The sequence below is a fragment of the Salvia splendens genome, chromosome 16 (assembly GCF_004379255.2).
Source record: "Salvia splendens isolate huo1 chromosome 16, SspV2, whole genome shotgun sequence".
Classification (NCBI taxonomy): Eukaryota; Viridiplantae; Streptophyta; class Magnoliopsida; order Lamiales; family Lamiaceae; genus Salvia; species Salvia splendens.
Window position 1 is genome coordinate 1,679,987 of NC_056047.1, and position 23,473 is coordinate 1,703,459.

A 23,473-nucleotide genomic window follows, 5' to 3' on the forward strand; every position below is an offset into this window, starting at 1 on the left:
GATCACACTCGTACATGTGGCTGTGATCATTCCCGAACATTCGTTGATTACGCCTACACTTGATGCACATGAAAACATGTCTATAAGTGCACCGGTATTTGGGTCGGTTCGAATTGGATCCAGATTGATCCGACCCACATGCATAATGTTAAGATGAGCGCGTCGGGGTCTTTGTCTAAATTAGTACTCCATATTTGATCCGATTGTCCCTACTATCAATTTTGTGGTTCGCTTCTCTAATTACGTGGCAGACAATGCTGTTATTATTGTACGAATATACCACCAACCAAGTAGTAATGATATACTCATAATATATGCTGTCTTCAAATTTGAAAAAAATAAAAATGGCATCAACTAACTTTTACCATTAATACTTTCTTGGTTTGCATTACTCGGTACTTTCATTTATTGCATTAATCAATGTGCTGTAAAAGCTAGGCTGGAACAGCTCAAAATTGCAGAACAATGAGAAGACAACATACAATCACGTACATTATAGATGAAGAAGAACTCAGCAAAATATTCAATGCATTATTTAATTGGTGAATAATGTTGTATATAGTGGTAAGGTCAAATTAGTCATTTCATGATCACGGATCGATGAACATGCTGTAAGTTTTAAGGCATCACCAACGGAGTGTTGAATACTTCATGTAGTGCACAGATCAGCAAAGCATATCATTGTCAGAGCATTTCATATTGTGTTTTACACTTTGAGGAGTGTAAAAGTACTAAACAAAGTGGTTAAGCATCGCTCAGTTAGAGTCGACCGTGTGGTCTGACTTTTGTTGTTTTAATGAAATTTTAACATTTTTATTTACACATAAATTGATTAAATTAAAATAAATAAATAAGAAATGGAGAAAAAATAGTGTTGACATATTTGTTAATGCTAAAAAGATTATGATTGTGAAATTATAATAGCTTAAAAAAAGCTGTGAGAGCATAATTGAAATGTTTCTCAAGAATAAATTTATGACATCAACTATTAATTGTGATAATACCTAGATTTAGGTGATGTATAAATTTCAATTTCAAAATTTCTAGTTTTTGAAACATCAGCTTTATGGGAGGCGTACAAGGGACCATGTTTTAGATGGAAATCATAATGTTAATTTATAAAGAGTGACAATCAAATTTCTAGAAATGAGTAGAGTTGTCAAAAATATAATTTTCAGTTTATGATTGGGGGTACTAAAAGGGTAGTTGACAAATAGTTATATACATCAAATCCACAATAAATAAGTTCAAATCCCAACTGCCAAAACTGGTGCATTATGCATAACAATTTTTCCAAAAAATAGATTATTAGATCCTTCAAAGATTATTAAGTTAAAGTTTAGATTATTAAGTTAAGGCCCATTAAGCTATTCCCGGCTGAGCCCAATGATGAAATCCTCGCTCAAATCAAGCCCAATTAGCTTGCTACTAAGCCTACTTCATCTACGTCATACCTCCTCCGTCCACTATTAATGCCTCGTTTGATTTTGCATGAATTTTAAGATATTGAATATGTCATGATATAGGATATTTAAAATGAAAATGCAGCAAGAAAAAGGGGAAAAGAGAAACATACAGATCATGGCCTCAGTGGTTTGAAGCCAATTACTTCCAATTTAAATACAAAATGGATAGTGACCAAGTTTAAATTAATAACAAATAAAATTCAACTTCTAATAATACAAAACTGAAGGAGACTACGCCAGATAATCACATTGAGGATTATCACCAAAACAACAAAACATAGAAAAAAATGGGGCTGGGGCAGTTTTTTTTTTTTAAATAAACCACCCCCCAAAGTAAACTCTTCAATATTATGCATTTGTGATCAATACTAATAGATGGAGTCCTCAAACAAGAAGAAATGTCTGTTTCCTTACTGTGTTTTGTTATGTGCAGAGTCAGATGAAGTTACCCCAGAGGAAGCAGGGGAGCTCTTCGACTGACTAGACGCGTTTCGCTCTGGATTTGGAGTAGCAGCCGCTGTGCCCTCCTCGGCTAGCTTCTTCATAAGGTTCATTACAGTAGGTAGGAATTTGGTGGATATTGAGAGAAGCCCAGGTAGCTGTAGGTGTGAAAAAACAGATATCAGACCTCAAAAATGACTATGTTATAGTAACATATGTGATCATTTCAAGAAACTCATAACAATTTACAAACACATATATAGAGTTTGTTTAGAGTTAGAACTCTTCATGACTCTAAACAATATCCGAAAAGTTTGAGATCGGCTGCTTTGTCCGCAATATCATTTATGCGCCCAAAGTAGAACGAATGCTAGAAAAAAACACGAATCTGAGTTGAAACATTTTAAGGCAACAGAGTCATAGACAGTAGTAGTATTTTGTGAGCTAGAGAAGTGAGTATTCACTTACCACGCCAAGACGGAAGTCGTTGGAGACGTCTAATTGCACCCAGAGGGCTTTCGCGAGCAGAAATCCCATGAAAATTACCCCCAAGTACAAAGGATTTCTGTCAAGGATGCAGTGTCAAAATAAAATCCAAGCAGCCACAGATATAGAGTAAATGATGAGATAGTGAGTACCTCAAAAGGGTCATAAATTCGTTAAAACCCAAGATAAATAGCGCTACGATTGCCCATGGAGGCGGTAGCCAGTTGTTGCTTCTCTTGCTAGCCTCCTGATTTTGGAGAAATAAAGCAACATGAGAAATAGTGATCTCATTGGAAACTTTGATTGATATGAAGCCTCATTTTTCGACAAGTGTTGGTATGTCAAGTTTACCTGAGAAGAGATTGCCTGACCGACTGTATACTCCGTCTCAGATTTAAACTGCCTCCATAGAGATTTGCACTGGACCGGTGTTAGCAAGGTTCTGGTTGTTGGAATCTGGGCAGAGAATAAACAATGAGCAAGAGAGAAACGAAACGACTATAGTTAAGAATAATGCTTGGACTACCTTATCCCAACTGCTCGAGGCCAGAGGGTCCGCTGTAATACTCTTATTGGCAGAAGCTGCTGCTTTCGGGTCCATAAGAGCAAGGGACAAGAGATTCTCGATATTATCAGCATCATCTTCCAGCCGGATGGCAGCCATAATCGATAGCAACTTCAACGACTGAAACCACAAAGAAAACAAACATACAACAGAAATTATTGGAGAACTAATTGTCTCATGACAGATCTAAGTAGAGAATATCATACAGCAGCACGCGCAGTTTTAGTGATGCCTCGAATATCTTCTTTTCCACTCCAGACACGTGGCATCGAATCAGAATCATGGCTAAATAGCGTTGTGAACCTAGTTTTCATCCAGAAACAGTTATGAGATAAACCAGCAATATATATCATAGGTCATCATACAATTAGTACGACGAATACCTATCTTTCATACGGATCAAAACTCTTCCAGCTTCTTCTTTTGCCTTCGCTTCAACGATTCCTCTTGCATGAGTCTCCAACTTCGACACCATTTTATCCTTGGTTGAGTTATCCATTTCAAAACCAGAAAGCGCAGCGGAAAAGCCAGAAACAGATTTTTCTTTCTCTCGCTGGAGAAGTTTTCTGATTGCCAGCCATGTGTCACTGCTAGCTCCATCTAACAAAGCCTCAACGGGTGCAGACAATGCCTCATTTAACTTAGTCTGAAGATACGAGCTATTAGTACGAAGATCACAACAGGAATATACGACAAGATCGAATAAGACTGTTTCTCACCTCATATGTGCTTGTAAGCTCTGACAACTTGGCTGTCTGAACTGATTCAGTATGCGCATCAATGTCACGGATAAGTTTCTCTCTCACTTTAGAAGCGTCCCAGTTTGCTTGCTCAACATGAACGCCTGCAAAGCAGCGATAAATCGCAAGATAAACCAATTCTCATGATCATAAAAAACAAGGTTGCTGCAAACTTGTAGCACATTAAGGACAAAGCGAAAAACACGTTGGATACATCAAGTAGATAAACTATACCTTCAGCCTCTTCATCAAACTGAGACATACAGAGCTTAGTACAATCGCGTGCAGCTGCAGAGAATCCTTTTCCCTCATTTAAGGCTTTGTTAAATGATTCTTTGAACTTATCCAAGGTTCCTGTGCGTATATGTCCCAACATGGATTGGTACGCAGGTTGGACAAGCTAATAAAAACAAAGGAAAACTGTAAGTAAAAACAGCAGATGAAACAAAGCATTAATAGACAGGATAAATGCAACAATTCAGCCTGGTAGAAATACTCGTGTGCACGAAGAAGCATGATTCCTACAGTCAATGTATGCCAACAACGATATATGCAAAGATTTAAGGTTCTCGAAGAAACTTTCCGAACTGGGATAAGTAGCCTACATGACTAAATCCTTCATGGAAATTAATTCTACACAATTTCAACTTTCAAGTTTAGCACACACACAAAATATATCTTAACAACATTAAAGTCTCTTTGCTAGATTTGCTAGATTTCCACAAACAATTAACAAGTGTAATAGTAAATGAGTGGATATTTATAAATGATTGTCTGTTCCCATAGGAGTGAGATCTATGATATAAGACTAAGAAACATGCCTGTAAAAGCTTATCTTCCAACTGCTTCCGCTTTGCAGTTCTCACTCCTTCGTCAAAAAATGTGGCTTCATAATCATACCTAACATGGGAAAGAGGAAGATAATTTTTATGATTCCTTTGTGAACCTAATAGCATAATGGCATATCACATTTTATCATGTTTGTGGACAAATGGCCATAAATATACTCTTATAAATATGATTGACTTACTCTTTTATACAAACATCAATAATTGATGTAAGCTTCTTCCCGAACCCTCGTACTAGTTCAGTTTTTACCGTCTCTTCTAATTCACGCCATTCCTGGAAATATGAAAAGCAACTTAACAATTCATAAGTTTATCAGAAATAGAAAAGAACAGCTCTAATAATGTATGTACTTGTCATAAGATTAATACCGCATTTTCAGTGAAAGATGAGAACTTTTCATTAGCAATCTCATCACAACGGACGGTAGCAACCATAACCTATACACGAACAAGCAAACCTTTAAAATGTTTAGACGTCCAACAAAGTTTGTTCTAGTTCTAAAAATATGTATACGTCGCTACCTTGTGAGCAGGCAGGTCAAGGTCCTTGTTCTCCTTTATGACCTTCCATATTTGTTGTGCACTGAATGAAAAGCCTGAAGCTGGAACTACACCACGCCTATCACCGGCAAGCCCACCAGGTGCTATAGATTGGTGAAATCGCTTTCTTAGATCTGCCACCTATAATTAAAGAGAAAATGTTAACCAAATGAATGATTCCCGTCTTCAATATCTGGATCATCAGCCTTTTCCTAGAGAGGCTGAGAATAGTTAAATGATCAAACATTCAGCTTCTTCATAACATAAACTGACGAACATTTGACAATATATACCTGCTCTCTAAATTGATCTTCTCTCTCTTCAAAACTAGAGAGAGCCACAACTTGAACCTGCAATTTAATGATTCGAGAGAAACACTCATTCATCCTTTTATAACAAATGAGCAAGACTTGATTGAATTTATCAACATGTCTTCATCTTACATTGAAAAAATCGCTTAATGGAGTTTCCCGGTGAGCTTCCGGTTTCGGGACAGAATCCCATATCTACCCAAGTATAGGAAAAATATAAAGGAATATATTAGGGAGACATTGTAATGAAAACACCAAGTGTACAATGTGGAATTCCCCAAAATGTACCTTCTGAATGTCTTCTCGTAAAACTGGTTCCAGGTTTTCCAAAGGTGTCTACAATAACAAAAAGGACAAATGCAGCATCTAGATTAGACAGTTTTTTTTACACGTACACCTAAGAACTCAATTTAGAGGAGAGCATACCCTTGTCTTATCACGAATAACGAACAACAAAGTTGTCTTACGCGGACTAAATAATCTCATCATAACCTATACATAGCATTTTAAATCAACTTACATCATCGATATATTCCCCATCCGTATTAAAGACTTTCAAACATCATATTCAGACCAATAACTGACCTGAAACACAGTTTTTAGGAGAGGTTTATTTGCAGCTTGCTCACGGCCAATGTCATGACACCACCTGAATATTGTAATATATCAAAAATCCTAAAAACACTATAGTGATTAACATGGAACAAAAGCTAGTCCACATTTAATGCAGTTCAACAAACTTACATGTTTATCAAAACTATATCTGATACAGCAAGGGCAAAAAGAGAACTCTGTTTCTCAAATGCAGTATCATCCTGGAGAAGATCAAAATAACAACTGATTGGTTCCGAGGGAAAGAAAAACGGTAACATATTGCACGCACGCAAACTCATATGAGATATAGAATGCACAAAAGACCACAAGAATGTTAACAGTCACTTGGTAGAAATTGGTTAGACCTCTCCTCGTTCTCTTCCATCAGTACCCTCTAAATCCATAACAACGGTACAAGGTTCCATGCCGACGCACCTAGCCATCCATATACCTTTTGTGGTTTGGGACCTGATAGAGTTGAAAAGTATCGAAATCTGAAACAAATAACATAACAAATTACAATAGCAGAGTCAAAAAAATGCGTGCCTTCCCTTGAAAGCATCCATTTCTCTGAAATTAGTATTGAAAAGATGATTCATCAATGTACTCTTCCCTGTCAAAAAAGGAAACGTATTTCAGGAAACCCGGGCTAATAGTTGGCAAATGGCAATCACTAAGTATCAAAAACTATACCGCTGCTCTGCGGGCCCATGATGGCTACTACTGCATAAGAAAGCCCGCATTCTGTAAGTTTCACTTCTTTCATGAATATGTCGACCCCCTCAACGTTAAAGTTACCATCACCATCTATGAGGTGAGTTGAGCAACACTCTTTATCTGGATAATCAACCGTTGTTATGAAGAATCAAATACTTCAAGATAGTGATTTCATTATAAAACAATAAGCTTACAATACTTCAACATGGCATTGCACTATAATCTCAAATTCTCAACATGCAAGCACAAATGAATTCCCGACGAGAAGCCTCGTACAATATCATTTTTTATCAGCATTTTGTACACGAACTCGTGCGTACAATACAATAGGAAAGCTATCGAAGTACTACTCGCTCTCAACGAGGTGTAGCTAATTCGATATCTCCAATTCTTCCCGGGAAGAAAAATTATGTCTACATTTTATATGATTCCAAAAATTTAATTTCATGCAAATAAAAAATTAAACATAAATCAAAAGAAATCAAACAACCAAAACAAAGCAAATAAGCGCATTTATAATATCGCCATCCAATACAAAAATCATTGATAATTATTTTAGAAGATTATTTGATCAATGCATTTTTATAATAAAAACAAAAAAAAATATCCTGAAACTGTAATATAATGTCGTAGGCGTACCCATGGACGGAATAAAATTGAGAAATTCAGGTGAACGGCGGATAACTGCCGGAGATTGGGAGATCGGAGAAATATGCGAAGAAAGGAAGGATCCTAAATAGGCGAACGTGATTTTGTGTGTTTGTAAAATGTGACTCTGCGCCTTGAAAAAATTGAAGATGAGAGAAAAATATATTTTTATAGCTAAAAATAGAGTGGTTGTGTTGAATTCTCTTTATAACTAATTACCAAACTTTTTCGAAACCCAAAAATACTTTTCCCTCAAACTATTGTTTATATCGAACGGTAAGAATGATTGATTGTAGCCTTGTGCCATGAACCATTTGAAAAAAATCATTGTTATTATTGGGAGGAGAAGACATATTGGAGTTTGGTAGAAAAAATAAAAAGGTGAGAATTAATGTTCGTGTGTTGATCAAGTGTTAGAGTTATTTATGTCTGAAACCAAAGATTTCAGGTTCGAATTTCCTATGATGTGATCTTTAAATTTTTGTATATTTATTTATAAATAAAATAGCAAGAATGGAGTTGTTTATTGAGAGTGAAGTAATTAAAATATACGAATTAAAAAGGAAAAAGGGGAAAACGATCATTTGAACGGGAAAATACTAGTATCAATTTTATTGCTTTGTAAAAATTAATTTAAATAACCAAAATATTAGTCGTTCAACTAATGAACTGCACTGTCCGTTCTAATTAGCTAAGTGAGCTGCAGGCTTTGTAAGTGTGTAAGGCGATCAGGTCAGTACAATGCAGCTAACGATCGTCGTCTCGTCTCGTCTCGTCCCTTCATGACGGGGCAACAAACCTGCATTGCTAATGCCCTTATCAGCAGATGTATGGTAATTATCTCTAATTACTTAAATTGAAAACACACACAACATGAACCAAACATGTTTCTTTACCTATATAAAGTATAAAATCATTTTTCTTTCAATACAAGCTGTTTGCTCCATAAAATAAACAAACCGATTGATTTATTAATTACATTATCAGATAGCATATCACCAAATATTTACCAATAAATATCCATTTAATTACGACATTTCACCAAACCCCAATCAAGTCAGGACTCATAAGCAAAAAAAAGTCGTGAACAAATGCGACTTTCTGTATTTCACCTTATCTAATTAAATCTGATATAAATAGTAGCGACTATAAAAACACCTCTATTTGATCTACCGTTCAATTTCGTTTTACTTGTATTTCTCTCTCCTCACAGAAGGATCCGAATCGAGAGAGATGGGTCACCGAAACCCGGATCGGGTCGCCGCCATTGTTTCCTGCTTGCTCATCTTGTTCTCGTCGGCGCATTCCTTCTACCTCCCCGGTGTTGCGCCTCGTGATTTTGCAAGAGTAATGATACTCCTCTCTCTGAATTCTGAGTTCTAGATCGAGGTTTAGCTGGATAAACCTCGGTGATTAGATCTGTCGGTGGCGTGTTGGCTTATGTGAACTTTGTCCCTCTCTTCCTCTGTTGAACGGTGGAGATCTAGGGTTTATGCTTATCTGAACGGTTATTAGATGATTTTGGGGCGATCCGGGGTTTTAGGTGCCGTATTGAGTGTGAAAAGTGGTTTTTACTGTTTTATGTGTTTGGATAGGTGGCATTGGTGTATGTGATTAAAAAATTTGTTTTAATTATTTGTGATGCTTCATGTGAGCATTTGACTTCGGTGATCGGGGCTGCATGTGTTGCTTTTGTTCTGCTGTATTTCTAGGTTTGACTGCTAATGTTTGATTCATGATAATTATATGATTCCATTTATATTTCTCGTGATGGTTTTATGTTGATTTCAAGTCGCTAGTAGTAGCATTTGTGATCTCGATTTCATGATGACTGGATATCTTGTAGTAGTAAGAAGTGGTCAAAGTGGATCTAGAATTGGTAACTGTGCTGCATAAAGCCCATAATAGTGAAGCGTTTTTTGGTAGTATCTGACTATGGATTTTATAGGAAAATGCGAATTAGTTGATAACACTTATTTCTCAGCTCGGTCTGGTTCTCCATGTGCTAGTCGTGGATAAAGTGTTATTTTTGCTCCTTCAAGTTGGCCAGTGTTGATCTAATGCAGAAGCGTAACCCTTTTGACCCTTTTGTTAGATGCACATAATTTACTAGGAGTACCTGATTCCTCTTCTTGCTTGCCAAATGTTAGATTTCACCAGTTGCTTTCTTTTTAATAAATGAGTGCAAGTATTATGGCTCAGTGGTATTAGAGAGGGAACAAAGTTATTAGGTATATTATCATTATAGTTAATATAAGAGTTTATGAATTTACATATCTTTTGTTTAAGAATCATATTTTTTTCATACATCTCATGCTTGCTAGCTACCTATCTCACATCTAGATGTGAAGACGTCTTGCTTACTCAGAGTTTTATGCCTTCTCCAAGTGTAACGCTTTTCCTTCCCATTCATAACAGGGGGATGAACTTCCTGTGAAAGTGAACAAGCTGTCATCTACTAAGACACAACTTCCATATGACTATTATTTCTTGAAATACTGCAAGCCAACTAAGATTCAGAATGTAGCTGAAAACCTTGGCGAAGTGCTTCGAGGCGACCGTATAGAAAATTCAATTTATACGGTAAGCATTCACGACTGGATAAATACTCTTTACGCTGTTTACTCTGTTTCTTATCCCTCAGTTCCTAATATGAACTGCTATGATTTGCAATATTAGTTTAACATGAGGGAGGAAAAATCTTGTACGGTGGCTTGCAAAAGTCATCTTAATGCTCAAGCTGCAAAGGATTTCAAGGAAAAAATAGATGACGAGTACAGAGTCAATATGTAAGTGCAAACCAAGTACATCTGAGTTCTCTCTTGCTGCTGCCATTCTTTGTTGCTTTGTCTTTTTTTTTGCATTATCCATCTATTCCTCTACGGTAGAATGATATGCTGGTGATGATTTCTTTATTCATTCTTCATGCTAACATCTGAAACTGAAACTTGATGCAGGATTCTGGATAATCTTCCAGTAGCTGTACTTAGGCAAAGGAGAGATGGAATTCCATCTACAACTTATGAGCATGGTTATCGTGTAGGATTCAAGGGAAACTATGCTGGGGTTAGTTTGTCTCTTTTTTAATCTGTTAAAGATATCTTATTCAAATGTTATTGCATACACATCTAATTGCTTTAATGCATGTATTTATTTCCCAGAGCAAAGAGGAGAAATATTTTATTCATAACCACTTAAGCTTCAGAGTTAAGTATCATAAAGATCCTGATACTGACACTGCTCGAATTGTTGGATTTGAAGTATCCCCTGGAAGGTGTGTTACCTTTTTTTTATTATAACCGCAGTAGCTCAGATTACACTGCATGTAAAGAGTGGCTTTTGAATTTGTTTTTTTATGATAAAACAAATGATAATGGAAAGATTTTTCCACATCCACATATGGAATACCTGGGGTTTCATTTTGGGCCTCTACACTTAATTTCTTCTTGAAGTTATTTGTTTTCAATTTTCATTCCATTTCTCCAATATTCTTCCTGCAGCATTAACCATGAGTTCAAGGAGTGGGATGAAAAGAACCCTAACGTGTCAACATGCAACCAAAACACCAAAAATATGGTTCAGGGTAGTACTGTACCACAGGAAGTGGATAAAGACAAAGACATCGTATTTACTTACGATGTTACTTTCAAGGTAAGCCCCTGTAACCCCAAGAATTCAAATACCCTACTGATATCTTCTGTTGGTCCTCCAACAACAATAACACAAGATTTGTTGCAGGAGAGTGATATCAAGTGGGCATCCAGGTGGGATACTTACCTTCTCATGAACGATGATCAGATTCACTGGTTTTCAATCATTAACTCCTTGATGATTGTCCTCTTCCTTTCTGGTATGGTTGCTATGATAATGATGAGAACTCTGTACAAAGATATTGCCAACTATAATCAATTGGAAACCCAAGATGAAGCTCAAGAAGAAACTGGGTGGAAGCTGGTTCATGGAGATGTTTTTAGAGCACCATCAAACTATGGATTGCTGTGTGTTTACGTTGGTACCGGCATTCAGATCTTTGCAATGACACTTGTCACAATGATTTTTGCATTGCTTGGTTTCCTATCTCCTTCCAACCGTGGTGGGCTGATGACCGCTATGGTTCTCTTGTGGGTTTTTATGGGGTTGTTCGGTGGATACTCATCTGCCCGTCTTTACAAAATGTTCAAGGGAACTGAGTGGAAGAGGAATACCTTAAAAACAGCCTTCATGTTCCCCGGTATACTCTTTGCAGTTTTCTTTGTGTTGAATGCACTCATTTGGGGTGAAAAGTCATCTGGTGCTGTACCTTTTGGAACAATGTTTGCGCTTGTATGTCTGTGGTTTGGGATATCAGTACCATTGGTATTTGTTGGTAGTTATTTGGGATTTAAAAAGCCTGCCATTGAAGATCCTGTGAAGACAAATAAAATCCCGAGGCAGGTACCCGAACAGGCCTGGTACATGAAACCAATATTCTCTGTGCTCATCGGAGGCATTCTTCCATTCGGTGCAGTTTTCATCGAGTTATTCTTCATCTTGACTTCCATCTGGCTGAACCAGTTCTACTACATCTTCGGCTTCCTCTTCATCGTTTTCGTGATCTTGATAGTCACATCCGCAGAGATTACTATCGTCCTCTGCTATTTCCAGCTTTGCAGCGAAGACTATAACTGGTGGTGGAGAGCTTATCTGACAGCTGGCTCCTCCGCGCTGTACCTCTTCCTGTACTCAGCTTTCTACTTCTTCACCAAGCTGGAAATCACTAAGCTGGTTTCGGGAATTCTGTATTTCGGGTACATGCTCATCGCATCATATGCTTTCTTTGCCCTGACCGGAACTATCGGGTTCTATGCTTGCTTCTGGTTTGTCCGGAAGATATACTCCTCCGTGAAGATCGACTAAGCACAACATAGAAGCGAGAGATTCTGACAGTTTCACGGATGTTAAGAAGTCTTTGGGATGGAAGACAAGTGATATCAGGTACCTCCGATTTGCAGGATGAGCTTGAAACTGTGTAAATGTTTACTGCTGCAAAATCTCAATTTTCTGTTGCCTATGTAGGGCAGGGCTTGTCTTGTATTCTTAGTTTTTTCGTGTTTGTCGACGGTGACAGTAACTTTTCTGGAGTCTTTAAGATTTTGAAGAACTTTGATAGTAGACAGATCGTAGAACCAATTATACGAATTGTAGTTTATAATATATCATGCTCTTCATAGTTATTCTTCTATCTTGATTGATGAACATTCCCCTCTTTCTTGTGGATTTGCTGATATATTAATCTCTGCCTTCACCCATTTTTCTTTAGGCTCCCCAACCATTTATGCATAAATTAACATTTCCAATCATTATTTATGTATTCTAATTTGAGTACATTTCTAATTTACTTTCATTTGACAAAATAAATCTTGGATATAATTCAATCTGAATCCACTTTTAGCCATGTTGTTTACCAAAGTACTTTCTTTGTTCATAAAAAACAACCATATTTTTTCATTTTGGTTTGTTTACCACAAAATTAATCCCTCTGTACATGTAAACTCTCTTATTTTGCGTATTTTAACCATGTTTTCTCTTCTCATGGTTTATTAATTGTGCATTAAAATTCATGTCGTCCAACATCGAGACTATTTTTTCGTGGACTAGTGGAGTAAATAAGAATAAATAGACAGACAATAGATGGATATAGAGAAGGCTAGTATCAAACTGTGGTTGGTATAAATGACAAAAAAGTTATGCAGAAACTTGATTTACAGAAGATCTGTTTGCACTATGCTGGATGGATTACACTCCACTAACACAAAAACTGGATCAAAAAGTTGAACACCTCAAGATTCTGTTATGAAATGAATCCAAGAGAGCATAGTCAGCATCAGATTCCTGCAGCAGTGAGTGATTTTTGGATTTTGGATGTACATGTTATTACTGAATCACCTAAAATCAGTTTCCGCTATACTTCATCTCTCACCCCGAGCACGTTCTCAGCTTCCCGTTTCTCTGCCTGCAGCACACAACAAACACCATCACAATCACACCTCTCTCTACCGAAAATATACAAAAAAAGACTTCAAAACGTACCAAAACGCGTCCTTCTTCTCTTGTGCTAGTAGTTCTTCAAATGATATATCGCAGAAGCTGGCGTCTTCACTCTCTTCAGGGCTGCTGGACTTTGCTTTTGTCTCCATACACGCGCTGATTTCTAGCATCTTTCAAGATGAGGAGATATCAGAAAAATCGTCCCCCCAATCCAGTGGCCGGATAATATAAAGTAACACGTACCTTCTTGTATGCAGGAGAGACCTTAAGCTGCTGTTGAAGCCAGTTATAGACGAACGCGTCCTCTACTAGTCTCTTCTGCTCTAGTTCTAGCTTGTATATCTATGCATGACAAAAGATATCGAGATTCAGTAGATGGCGTGGACGAAAATGTGACTTTAGACTCGAGAGTGATTTTCCTGCACCTGCTGACGGAGGCGGTCAAAGGAGGATCTGTCGGCCTTAAACAGAAGGGCCTTGGTGATTGTGAATCTCCTCTTTATGACTTCGGATCTGATATTTAGGAACATACAGTTAAGAAACTTAATTTAACTCATAATTTAAAGGTATACAACAAACGTACTTGCTTTGCAGCTCGTTTCTCGCTTCGACCAGGCAATTGACGAATTGTCCAACCTGCAACATAAAACAGTAACACAGAATACTAAGTTTTCAGTTTCTAATTTTGGAAAACTTCAAATGTGCCAAGTGCTAGTAATTTTTTGCAGCATCAAATAGATTAAAGGCCACATATTGAAGGGGTTCTTAGATAATATGCAAGCTAAATATCAAGCTGTTTAACTACAGCATTTTCAAGTTTCTGTCACATTATTCACCACACCCCTCCTAATTTTCAAGTTTCTGTCACATTAATTGAATATAGCTTCTACTTTCTATACATCCTAAAATTTGCACTGTTGACTAAATTCATAATAAAATACTTCAAGAGGGGATCTTAAGCAGTACGACAGCTTTTCAGCCCGTTTTTTCCAACGTTGATCATCACGGTGTTCTAATCTATTTGATCAGCAGTTTAGCAATAATTGCTTCTAAAACCAACTTTCTTGTCCTCTATGATATCTCAAGATGTTGTGCCTGCGAATATTGAGATCTACTCTTCGATCGCATTGTTCTATACATCATGAATTTGATGATCCCCTGGATATTCAATTACACGGGCTTGTGAGTGCTCAAGAAACGATATGATCAGAATCAGTTGAAGCGTAAAGTAGAAACATGGAGTAAAACATTTAGAAGGACAACAGACTAGAAACTAGCAACGTGCAGAGATTCTTCCCTAAACTTTCATCTGCTCTGCTTAATCCGTTACACTACAGCTGCTTAACTACAACACAGCAGCAAGAAGGCATCTTGTTATCAGAGTCACCTGAGCTCATGTAAAGCTTTCAGGAGAGCGAAGAACTCAACGCCCCTTATCAAATACCACAGTTATAAACAGCACAAAATCTTGATAGGTTTCAGCAACAAAACCATTGTTTCAGCCTTAACTAGATAAAACCCAAACAAATGGGCCCCAAATCAAGAAACCAGCTACCTAGATCAACTATCAACAAATTATATGTATCTATAATTCTACATAGTCTCATTTCCCAAATTCAAACCTATCTGAAGGTGCACACAGCCTCAATAATCTTAGTTCAAATGCAGTATACATTCAGTCAAACTAACAGTATCTTCAAATACTAATGGCATTTCTCAATAGCCTAAAGCATTAAATAAAAGATTGAGTCTTTAACCACATTTACAAATCACAACCAACTAACTTATAATTAAAAAAATGGGTATAAATTGAAAAAAACCTGATCAAGAGTCAATCCATTTGATCCATGAGACTTGACAAGCTGATCATACTGCTGCTTGATCTTCCTCTGCGTAGCACTACAAGACTTTGTGAAAGGATACAAACACACCAACTCCTCCTTCCCTTTCCTCCCCTCCTCCTCCTCACTCGGCCCGGCCTTCTTCTTCCTGGCCCGCTTCTTCCTCCTCTTCTTATCCTCCCTGCCCGGCCCGCTCTCCTCACCCGGGCCCTCACCAGCATCCTCAAAAAGGGCCTCCCATTTCGGCGAGCTCGGCGGCAAGATCTCGAGAAGCAGGGACCGGGCCAAACTCCCCGGGCCGGGCTCTCGGCCCGTTTCCTGATTCGTCTTCTCGGCGGCGTTTTCGGATAAAGATTGGATTTTTACGGAGCCCTCTTCCTCCTTTCCGCCATTGCTGCTGCTGTGATTCTTGAAGATTGTGTAGAGGGTGAAGACGAGGATGGAGAGAGTGAGGAGGAGGAAGAAGGAGAGGCAGGAGGACATTGTAACGCGGAAGATTGAAGCTTGCTGCGGCGAATTGTGAGTGGTGATTAGGAGAAGAAGTGGGGTGGCCGCCATGGAGTAAGAGTAAGAGAAAGAGAAAGTGGTGCGTTTTCTCACTGTGTTCGTGTGTTTTTATCAAGGATATTATTTTTATAATAAAAAGTGGATTTGGGATTTTGCAATTTGAATCAGGTGAACTGAAACCGCTTCTTCTGAATCAATTTTTCTTTTTTGTTTGTATTTACCAAGTTTTTGCCTTTTCTAACTCTTCCAACTATCTTTTTTTGTTTTGTTCTAGGTTTAGAAATGAGATTATTTAAGAGGTAAATTAATGAGAAATCAAATTTTTGAATAAATTTGGGTCGATTTGATTCTGTTTAGTTAAAAATTAATGGAAGGCCCCATAAAGTTTTGGCTTGTCAACAATTATCTCGTGATTGTTTTAGCGAAATTAAATCTGATATAACATTCAGAAAGCTATATGTGAACGTCACCGGCAGTGAGCATCTATATCTAATGAAATAACGTCGTTTAATTAAAAATATCAACATTATTATATGTAGGTGACTATATTTTCACTATAAAAATATTACTATGAATATATGCAAACTTATTTTTTCTGTATGATTTTTAATATTGTGGGGTATACTAAAATTCGTGATTTTTTAGGTAATTTTTTCTTATTTATCATTTGTGAAGATTATTTGAATTCTTAGAAAAGGAAGCTCAAGGTTAGGTTTTCAGTTCTTGAAAATGGGGAGCTCAAGGTTTTATTCATATTGACCTAAGGTTTTATTAGGTTTTGTCATTTGTGAAAAAAATGAGATTCCTTTCTTCCAGAATGATTTGAATATATAAGGAAATCTTGGAAATTGGGCATCATAACATTTCTAATTAAGCTTTAAAAGTATTTATATTTATTCATTTATTGTGCTTTGGCTTGTGTGCTTGAAGAGTAAGTGTTTTGACCATATAGCAATTACATTACTAAATGTGTATTATTTGCATTTAAGAAGCTTACATTTTGTTGCAAATCATTGCAATTTGTGTCCAAATTTGTCATGGATTTTTGGTTGGCGACAAAAAGGGGGTTAATTTTTTTTAAAAAAAACAAATTAATTACGCCAATATCTTGTGTGGTTGATTTATTATTGGTGGTCTGATTTTCATTTAATCAGCCTAATTCTAATAATTGGGAAAATAAAAATAAAATTCCATGCATCCCATATTTTGCTAATTTGCAGGCTGCCTACTAATATTTGTTTGATCTAAATTAAAAAAGTGTATTAACATTATTATAGATATTGTATGTAGGTATTCTTTCATTTCTTTTCCCATCATATTACAGTTTTGGAAATATATTGCCTAATGAATTAAAGAATTTGGTAAATATCATTAGACCTTCCTATACATCTTAGTTTTTGGTCAATTCAGCTTTTACTCACAAAACAAATGCTATATTTTTCATGCTACAATGATGCTTCTTCTCAGAGTTATTTGCCTATAAATCACAAACTATCTCGCACTATTCAAAATTTAATAACAATACACGAAGTTTTAAAAAGCCTCATATGACCAAATTTGCTTTATCAGTATTTCATTTTTTTAGTTTCATAAACTCAAGATTACGTCGTTTAATAATTCACATTGTAACAGTAATGCATGTGTGCATGGATATTCATCAACATTTCCAAAATTTTACATATGTGCGCTAACTCAACATCACATTTGTTTGAGAAAAAAATCATGAAGAATTATTAGAAACATGATCATTTATTATTCAAATTTTGAAAAATAGGGAAAAGACTAAATTTTAATACATACACAATTAACCCTTGTTTTTATGTTGATTATTAATAATGAAAGATCAATTTTCCATATTTTTTTTATCACCCCCTATTTTCCTGACATTAAATCTAAATTAGCTCAATCTTGATTTGATCTACTATAGCAACAATGTATACTAATTGATCCTCTTAACTCAACACAAGATAATCCAAAAGCCAAGAAATCAAAATCAACAAACAACATTTTATCATCAAATCTTGATACTTGCAAAAGCATTTCTAACAAATTGATTTCTTCAACATGAGAAATACTACAATCTCACAAGTCATGAGACTGCACATGGACTCATTTCGTCGCCGTGATGTGCCTTACAACGCAACGATGCACGATGAACAATGACGAAAACTATCTATTTATACACGTTCTTCGGTCGAATCATCTTTTAAATCTACTGTGATTTTGGACTTAGATGGTGTGTGTTGCAAGTATGTACAACTTCTACCCAACATAGCCCAAATAAAAATGGTTGTCTCAAAATTGACTGTGGTGTAGGAGTACCTGCGTCGAAAGAAATAAACGAGCGCCTCTCATCAGCTGCAGATGGCCTCGACCGAGAGTTTCTTCATCACATTCGGACATGGATCTCCACCAAAGATCTCGGGTGTTATAGGCACCACGCAAGATTGTTGGCCGACGCAGTACTGTAAAGAGAAGGGGGTGGCCGAAATCAGACACGATGAGAGACGGTCATAAAACGCAGAAAGAGGTAAATGTGTGTTAGATAATGTAAGGTAATAATACCCTCTCAAAAACGTCGTAGGAATGGAATGCGTGGCAGCTCCCCTGTTGGAAGTTTCCGCAGGTACCTTCGGGTGTTCCAAAGCTAGCAAACTTGATGGATGAGATCTTCTGACCTGAAGCACATGAGAGGTGAGCTTTCGGCCTCAATGGTTTGTCGACTTTCCAATAAGACCGCAGCTCCCAGTTCACTAAGGTCGGCTGCCATTCAAATATATCAGCGCATACACTTGCTACTTCCCTCTTCACGAGAGTGATCCCGTAAGGATTTCCTCCCCATTCTTCAAACACAACCAACAAATTTCCCGATGGACGGAGCCAGGAGCGAGGAACGTGATACCTACAACATAAAAATCCGAGCTTTATCAAATTCGTGCTCTTATCTGAGTGAAAGAGGAGTAAATTGATTCGCATTACCATCTCTGAGAAGCTTCACCGCAGTTAGTTAGGCATTTTTTCTCGTTGAACCAACCCGTATAATTGCAGGGCGCGCAGCCATTAGACGCTTTGTACTGGGTCCAGTAGCGCCCGATGCTTTGACCATTTATCCACACCTGACCTTTACTCATGGTGTTCATATCCAACGCCAAAGGTTCGTCTCCTTCTGGAGCATTGAAAGTAGTCTGGAAAACGAAGAGAAAAATATTGCTTGTATATACACGAAAACTTATCAATAAAGAGAAATGACTTTAAAAGTTGAACTCAATCATTAATATACATCATTCTTATACTTGTTTTGTTGTATAGAGAAATAATCGATTGAAATACATTTACCTTGTACCACGTCAGTGGTTGCCTTTCACTGACGAGTGATCCTTCAACCCATTCTACCGAAGAGCTTCCACTGAGTGAATGAAGGCTAAGAGATTCTCCTTCTAGACCGACCTGTCCAGATTCCAGAATGAGGTCGAGTTAACAAACGGGAATGCAGGGAGGGAACGGGGATAGATAGTACACGGGTTATGTTAACTAACCGTATAAGACCATTTTTGCCATGTTAAGTCTCTTCTCCGCTCATTAAGACCAGTGAGTGAAACAGGACCAAGAACTCCGGCCTTCCATGTTTCAAAATGTGGGCCGATATTCTGCGCTTATGCAAATGAAGATGTGTTAACAAGAATCAAAAGATAAGACTTCCATAGTTCCATGTAGGCAGGAAAGGCGGAGAAGAGATAGAAAACATACTGGGAGACCAACAGCAATGCTCAGCAGTGAGATTTGGTTTACTCCGGCTTTCAGAGGCACGCTGTCACTAAAGGTTAATCTGGGATCTTCTAGACTTCCATAGGCAGTTCCTGTGAGAAATCATGTCCATATTTAAGTGGTAATCGAAAATAGTTTCTTGTTGTCGCCAGAATGCTTTGTGGTGACTGTCAATACTTGATATTATCCACTAGATCACCTACCTGAAAGTTGTCCGTTGATAAATACATGCAGGGCGTGTCCAGCAGACGATACTGTAAGAACGGGAGGCTTCCCACCTCTTAAAAATCCTTCGCTCGGGCTAATCTCCACTCTGAATAACAAAAAACAAACAAGAAACTGAGAAAGGAAAAGAATGGTCTAATTCTATTACAATGCTAGTTATATCACGCCGAATAGACTTACTCTGTTGTGTACCATAAATAGTCAGTGTTGTCTCTTGTGGTATTGACCTGCTCCACCAATCCAACCATCGTAAATGAGCTGGCCCCACGGGACGCAGCCTCTTCATTGTACGACGTCCAGTCAAATCCTTTGCTGACCGGGGTCATCTTCATTTGCGAGCTTTGGGCACCAATCTTCACCAAAAAAGTTTATATATTATCAAGATGCTCCACGAATACGTTCGCTCTCTCAATATAAACATGAGGCTAAAAAGCCATTTCTTACCCTTGCTGTATTGTAAACAGTATTCTTGCAGTCGGGAAGGATGCTGATGGACCAAGGAGGCAAGTTGTAGTGCTGGTCCGCAAACGCCACTTTAGCAAATGAATGCTGATCATAATTTCCAAGAAAAGCAGCACAAAGACCGGACTTCGATTTGTAAACATGAGCCTGCATGGAAGAATGTCACAGTTTTGTTGTAGTTGATGGAAACGATAAAGGAGGAATTGTAACTAAAACAGACCTCCTGATAGTTTCCGAGTGACGTTACTGTAAGATCTCCAGATAGTAGAGCTGGCTCACAGAGCTTGATGGCTCGATGCAAGTCTTTCAGATGACCATACTTTGGCTCCCTCGGTAGTCCTATACATGAAAAATTAAGATGTCAAGATTAGTCGAGCCACTAGAAATCTAGTCGTGCAGTCGGTAAAATGCTTAAATTGAAATGGAAGCCAATCACTAATGTCACATCAACAGAGAAAAATTCGTGTACGAACCATATTCATCAAGAGGCGCATCATAATCATAGCTAGTAGCGATAAACGGGCCGCCAGCAGTCCGCCCAAAGTTCGTACCTCCATGATACTGATAGAAAAGATGTCAAACACACTTAGTTAAAACAAATCTATCACCAGTTTTATTTAATCACCATGTTTAGGGAAAAAAACAGTTTACCATATAATAGTTTATGTAAGAACCTCCTTTTTGAATAAATTTGGCAACGGAATAGGCCATGTCTTCAACTGGCCGGTACGGAACTGGACCTCCGAATTCAGTAAACCTAGGACCGATATTGCAAGACGTTATAATCCTGTTACACATATTTCGCTCAAAATAAATCAGTTTCAGTAAGTACCAGCCGGTCCATGCTTCAGTCCACATCTTCGGTTTATAAGCCTTATTGGGTGAGAAGTAATCACAGTAGTAACCATTGCACGTATTAATCTGAAAAGGCAAAGTAAAAAAGCAAACTCAAAGCCTGTAGAGCTGATATAAAGATAGAAACCTTTGGATTATACAAATAATTCTTCCAAAAATAGGAGTGATGGTTGAAATTGAGCATGCTAATTTTATAATCAAGAAGGATATGCACATTATTAAATCAAGAGGCAGATTCCATAGTTCTGTGATTATTTAATTGAAGACAACCAGCCAGATTGGCATCATGGCATGATAGAATAACAAAGCGAAACCATGTGCAAGAGTGACAAGATCTCAAACAAGATTGATTACAATGAATGGGGACAAAAAACTGTACAACACTACGTAGCCCACCACTGAAACTCAGATGAGAAAAAGGAGCAATACTAACAATTGGGTCGGGGGCGTCGTCCTGCTTGCACATGATCCATGGGACACCAGTGCCGAGATCCACCGCCATTTTGGCCGCCCATTCTGAGTAAGCCACCGCTGGTGCACCTAGCTCGTATTCCATCGGTCCATACTCATTTTCAATCTGTCGAAAACAACACATTTTTAGAAAGGAAAGAAAATTAATGCTTTAGATATTTTCTTGATGGCATTTTGACTACCTGAGATAGTATGATCGGACCGCCCTGAGTTTCGTACAGCTTTTCAGTTCTCATCATGTCCACAATCATGGTTGTGAACTTTTGCATAGCAGCCTTTTGTCAACAAGCCATTTCAGAATACACAAACAAGAAAACCAATTAAAAGGGGCTCTGAAATATCAATCTATGGAACAAAACCTGCAAATGTCAAAATCAGTTTCAAACCTTGAAAGGCTCATTATCTGTCCTGAAACTAATGCCTGGGACATACTTCAACCAAACTGGGAAACCTCTGAAATAGGAAACAAACAAAACTTCAAAAACTATGCAAGAAAATAGACACATTTTTGTAAAAATCCTCAGCTTGTTTAGCATCATTACCCAAAATTCCACTCAGCACAAGCATAAGGGCCAATTCTGAGATGGACATATAGCCCAGCTTCCTTAATCAGCTTAATAAAGTTCACTAAATCATACCTCTCCTCAAAATAATACTGCAAAAATATTCATCGAAAAGAAACATTTCAGCCACTCAGAAAATCAGAAAATATAACCACAACTTAAACACACACACACAAACACACATTCAACCTTTCCAGGTTCAGGCTCATGCCCATTCCAAAAGACATAAGTCTGAATCACATCAACTCCACCTTCCTTTGCCTTGTGAATAAGATCTGGCCACATCTACACCTCCCAAAAAGGAAAAAAAATACTATTAAAAGAAATACTTCTTCAAACAAAATGCAATTAATGGGAAAGAAAAGGAAAGATTTGGGGCTACATTGCCAATAATATACCTCAGGAGTGCTTCTTGGATAGTGTATTGATCCAGAGATGAGAATCTTCCTCTCCCCATTAACAGAAATGGCCTTTGAATCATACGAAACAGAAGCTTCCACACTAGAAACCCATGAGCTCAATGTCGCCACAAAAATCACATTGCAAATTGCGATATTCAATTTCAAACCCATAATGCTGAGAAACCCTTCTCCAAGATTGAATATTTAGAGAGAAATGAGTTTTCTTTTCCTTTTTCTTGTTTGCTTATTCTCACTTCTCCACTATCTTTTGCAAAAGTGCTTTGATTCTTCCTAATCCTAACCCCTTTTCCCACTTTATTCTCTATGCTTGTTCCGATTAGAGAGAAGGAATTCAGCTCAAGAAAGTTGCAAAGTTTAGCAGCAAACAGTCAGGAAAAATGAGCTTTGGCCTGTGTTTTCTGTTGGTTTTATTATACATAAACGTACTTATATAAACGAGTTGCCTTTATCATATTTTTCTAATATTAAGCGAATTATTTCAGACAGAAACAAAATGATATAAATAAAATAAATTGTACTACTACTATTTATGTGTAACACGATTGAAATATAGAAAAATTTACTTATATATTTAATGAATATGGAAATAAATTCAATGCATATATTTTCATGTTTCTGATAGAATAGTTAAAATTTTGCTTTAATATGTGTAATATTTGGTTGATATGCATGGCATATATTTTTCTTGTAATATATCTAAAATTTGAATTAAAAGTATTTATTTTTTGGATGATTACCATTTAAATCATAAATTTTGATGATTTATAGTTAGTCGTATAATTTTTAAAACTAAAATATAAATTATACTAACTTTTTAATTTTTAACTATGATGTGACAAAATACAACATTATTTTAGACAAGATTACATTATTCTAGTTTTAGTGTAGATTAAAACGACACTAATCTATATGTATTTCGCATTATATTATTCACATCGTATTTAAGTAAATATAAGTGAAAATGGACTCAATTTTTTCT

The 23,473-nt window shown here is 37.1% G+C and overlaps 4 protein-coding genes across 5 annotated transcripts; 1 reads left to right on the forward strand and 3 right to left on the reverse strand.

Moving 5' to 3' along the window:
* Positions 1–1,615: 1,615 nt before the first annotated feature.
* Positions 1,616–7,523, reverse strand: LOC121771306 (protein ROOT HAIR DEFECTIVE 3 homolog 1-like). Its single transcript, XM_042168087.1, has 23 exons — positions 7,348–7,523; positions 6,685–6,828; positions 6,538–6,604; positions 6,357–6,459; positions 6,142–6,212; positions 5,983–6,046; positions 5,824–5,889; positions 5,686–5,733; positions 5,530–5,592; positions 5,380–5,436; positions 5,069–5,227; positions 4,916–4,984; positions 4,729–4,820; positions 4,520–4,598; positions 3,933–4,098; positions 3,678–3,802; positions 3,342–3,604; positions 3,165–3,261; positions 2,920–3,078; positions 2,745–2,849; positions 2,546–2,640; positions 2,376–2,472; positions 1,616–2,065 (listed from the first exon to the last, which is right to left on the reverse strand). Exons 1-23 carry the CDS (start codon positions 7,349–7,351, stop codon positions 1,877–1,879), a joined length of 2,382 nt encoding a protein of 793 aa, XP_042024021.1. The 5' UTR covers positions 7,352–7,523; the 3' UTR covers positions 1,616–1,876.
* Positions 7,524–8,515: 992 nt separating this feature from the next.
* LOC121771307 (transmembrane 9 superfamily member 7-like) lies at positions 8,516–12,569 on the forward strand. The gene is made up of 7 exons (XM_042168089.1): positions 8,516–8,703; positions 9,775–9,939; positions 10,036–10,145; positions 10,314–10,422; positions 10,518–10,630; positions 10,857–11,007; positions 11,095–12,569. The coding sequence occupies exons 1-7, from the start codon at positions 8,590–8,592 to the stop codon at positions 12,250–12,252; spliced, it is 1,920 nt and encodes a 639-aa protein (XP_042024023.1). The 5' UTR covers positions 8,516–8,589; the 3' UTR covers positions 12,253–12,569.
* A 474-nt stretch (positions 12,570–13,043) lies between these two features.
* On the reverse strand, positions 13,044–15,851 carry LOC121769866. 2 transcript variants are annotated; one of them, XM_042166631.1, is made up of 7 exons: positions 15,204–15,851; positions 13,967–14,019; positions 13,809–13,896; positions 13,627–13,725; positions 13,426–13,553; positions 13,282–13,348; positions 13,044–13,183 (listed from the first exon to the last, which is right to left on the reverse strand). In XM_042166631.1, exons 1-6 carry the CDS (start codon positions 15,780–15,782, stop codon positions 13,312–13,314), a joined length of 984 nt encoding a protein of 327 aa, XP_042022565.1. In that variant the 5' UTR covers positions 15,783–15,851; the 3' UTR covers positions 13,044–13,183; positions 13,282–13,311. The 2 variants fall into 2 exon arrangements, with proteins under 2 accessions (XP_042022565.1, XP_042022564.1); XM_042166630.1 differs by having other exon boundaries at positions 13,044–13,348.
* Positions 15,852–17,718: 1,867 nt separating this feature from the next.
* On the reverse strand, positions 17,719–22,905 carry LOC121771266 (beta-galactosidase-like). Its single transcript, XM_042168047.1, has 19 exons — positions 22,471–22,905; positions 22,262–22,357; positions 22,052–22,164; positions 21,896–21,962; positions 21,692–21,784; positions 21,472–21,615; positions 21,016–21,104; positions 20,835–20,940; positions 20,657–20,744; positions 20,404–20,522; positions 20,166–20,330; positions 19,902–20,074; positions 19,700–19,809; positions 19,479–19,588; positions 19,268–19,378; positions 19,068–19,178; positions 18,711–18,916; positions 18,297–18,633; positions 17,719–18,196 (listed from the first exon to the last, which is right to left on the reverse strand). The coding sequence occupies exons 1-19, from the start codon at positions 22,642–22,644 to the stop codon at positions 18,086–18,088; spliced, it is 2,523 nt and encodes an 840-aa protein (XP_042023981.1). The 5' UTR covers positions 22,645–22,905; the 3' UTR covers positions 17,719–18,085.
* Positions 22,906–23,473: the final 568 nt, after the last annotated feature.

Excerpts from the sequence above, each read along its gene's own strand:
- LOC121771266 (XM_042168047.1), bottom strand. The coding sequence starts at position 22,644 with ATGGGTTTGAAATTGAATATCGCAATTTGCAATGTGATTTTTGTGGCG. Across the intron at positions 18,917-19,067 it reads AACCACTGACGTGGTACAAG|ACTACTTTCAATGCTCCAGA; the intron begins GTAAATGTATTT and ends TTCGTTTTCCAG. Across the intron at positions 18,634-18,710 it reads GGTGAAGCTTCTCAGAGATG|GTATCACGTTCCTCGCTCCT; the intron begins GTAATGCGAATC and ends TTTATGTTGTAG.
- LOC121771307 (XM_042168089.1), top strand. The coding sequence starts at position 8,590 with ATGGGTCACCGAAACCCGGATCGGGTCGCCGCCATTGTTTCCTGCTTG. Across the intron at positions 8,704-9,774 it reads CGCCTCGTGATTTTGCAAGA|GGGGATGAACTTCCTGTGAA; the intron begins GTAATGATACTC and ends CATTCATAACAG. Across the intron at positions 10,423-10,517 it reads TCAAGGGAAACTATGCTGGG|AGCAAAGAGGAGAAATATTT; the intron begins GTTAGTTTGTCT and ends TTTATTTCCCAG.
- LOC121769866 (XM_042166631.1), bottom strand. The coding sequence starts at position 15,782 with ATGGCGGCCACCCCACTTCTTCTCCTAATCACCACTCACAATTCGCCG. Across the intron at positions 13,554-13,626 it reads TCTCTCCTGCATACAAGAAG|ATGCTAGAAATCAGCGCGTG; the intron begins GTACGTGTTACT and ends TCATCTTGAAAG. Across the intron at positions 13,349-13,425 it reads GAGAAGAAGGACGCGTTTTG|GCAGAGAAACGGGAAGCTGA; the intron begins GTACGTTTTGAA and ends TGTGTGCTGCAG.
- LOC121771306 (XM_042168087.1), bottom strand. Across the intron at positions 3,262-3,341 it reads TTGATCCGTATGAAAGATAG|GTTCACAACGCTATTTAGCC; the intron begins GTATTCGTCGTA and ends GATGAAAACTAG. Across the intron at positions 2,641-2,744 it reads GTCAGGCAATCTCTTCTCAG|GAGGCTAGCAAGAGAAGCAA; the intron begins GTAAACTTGACA and ends CTCCAAAATCAG.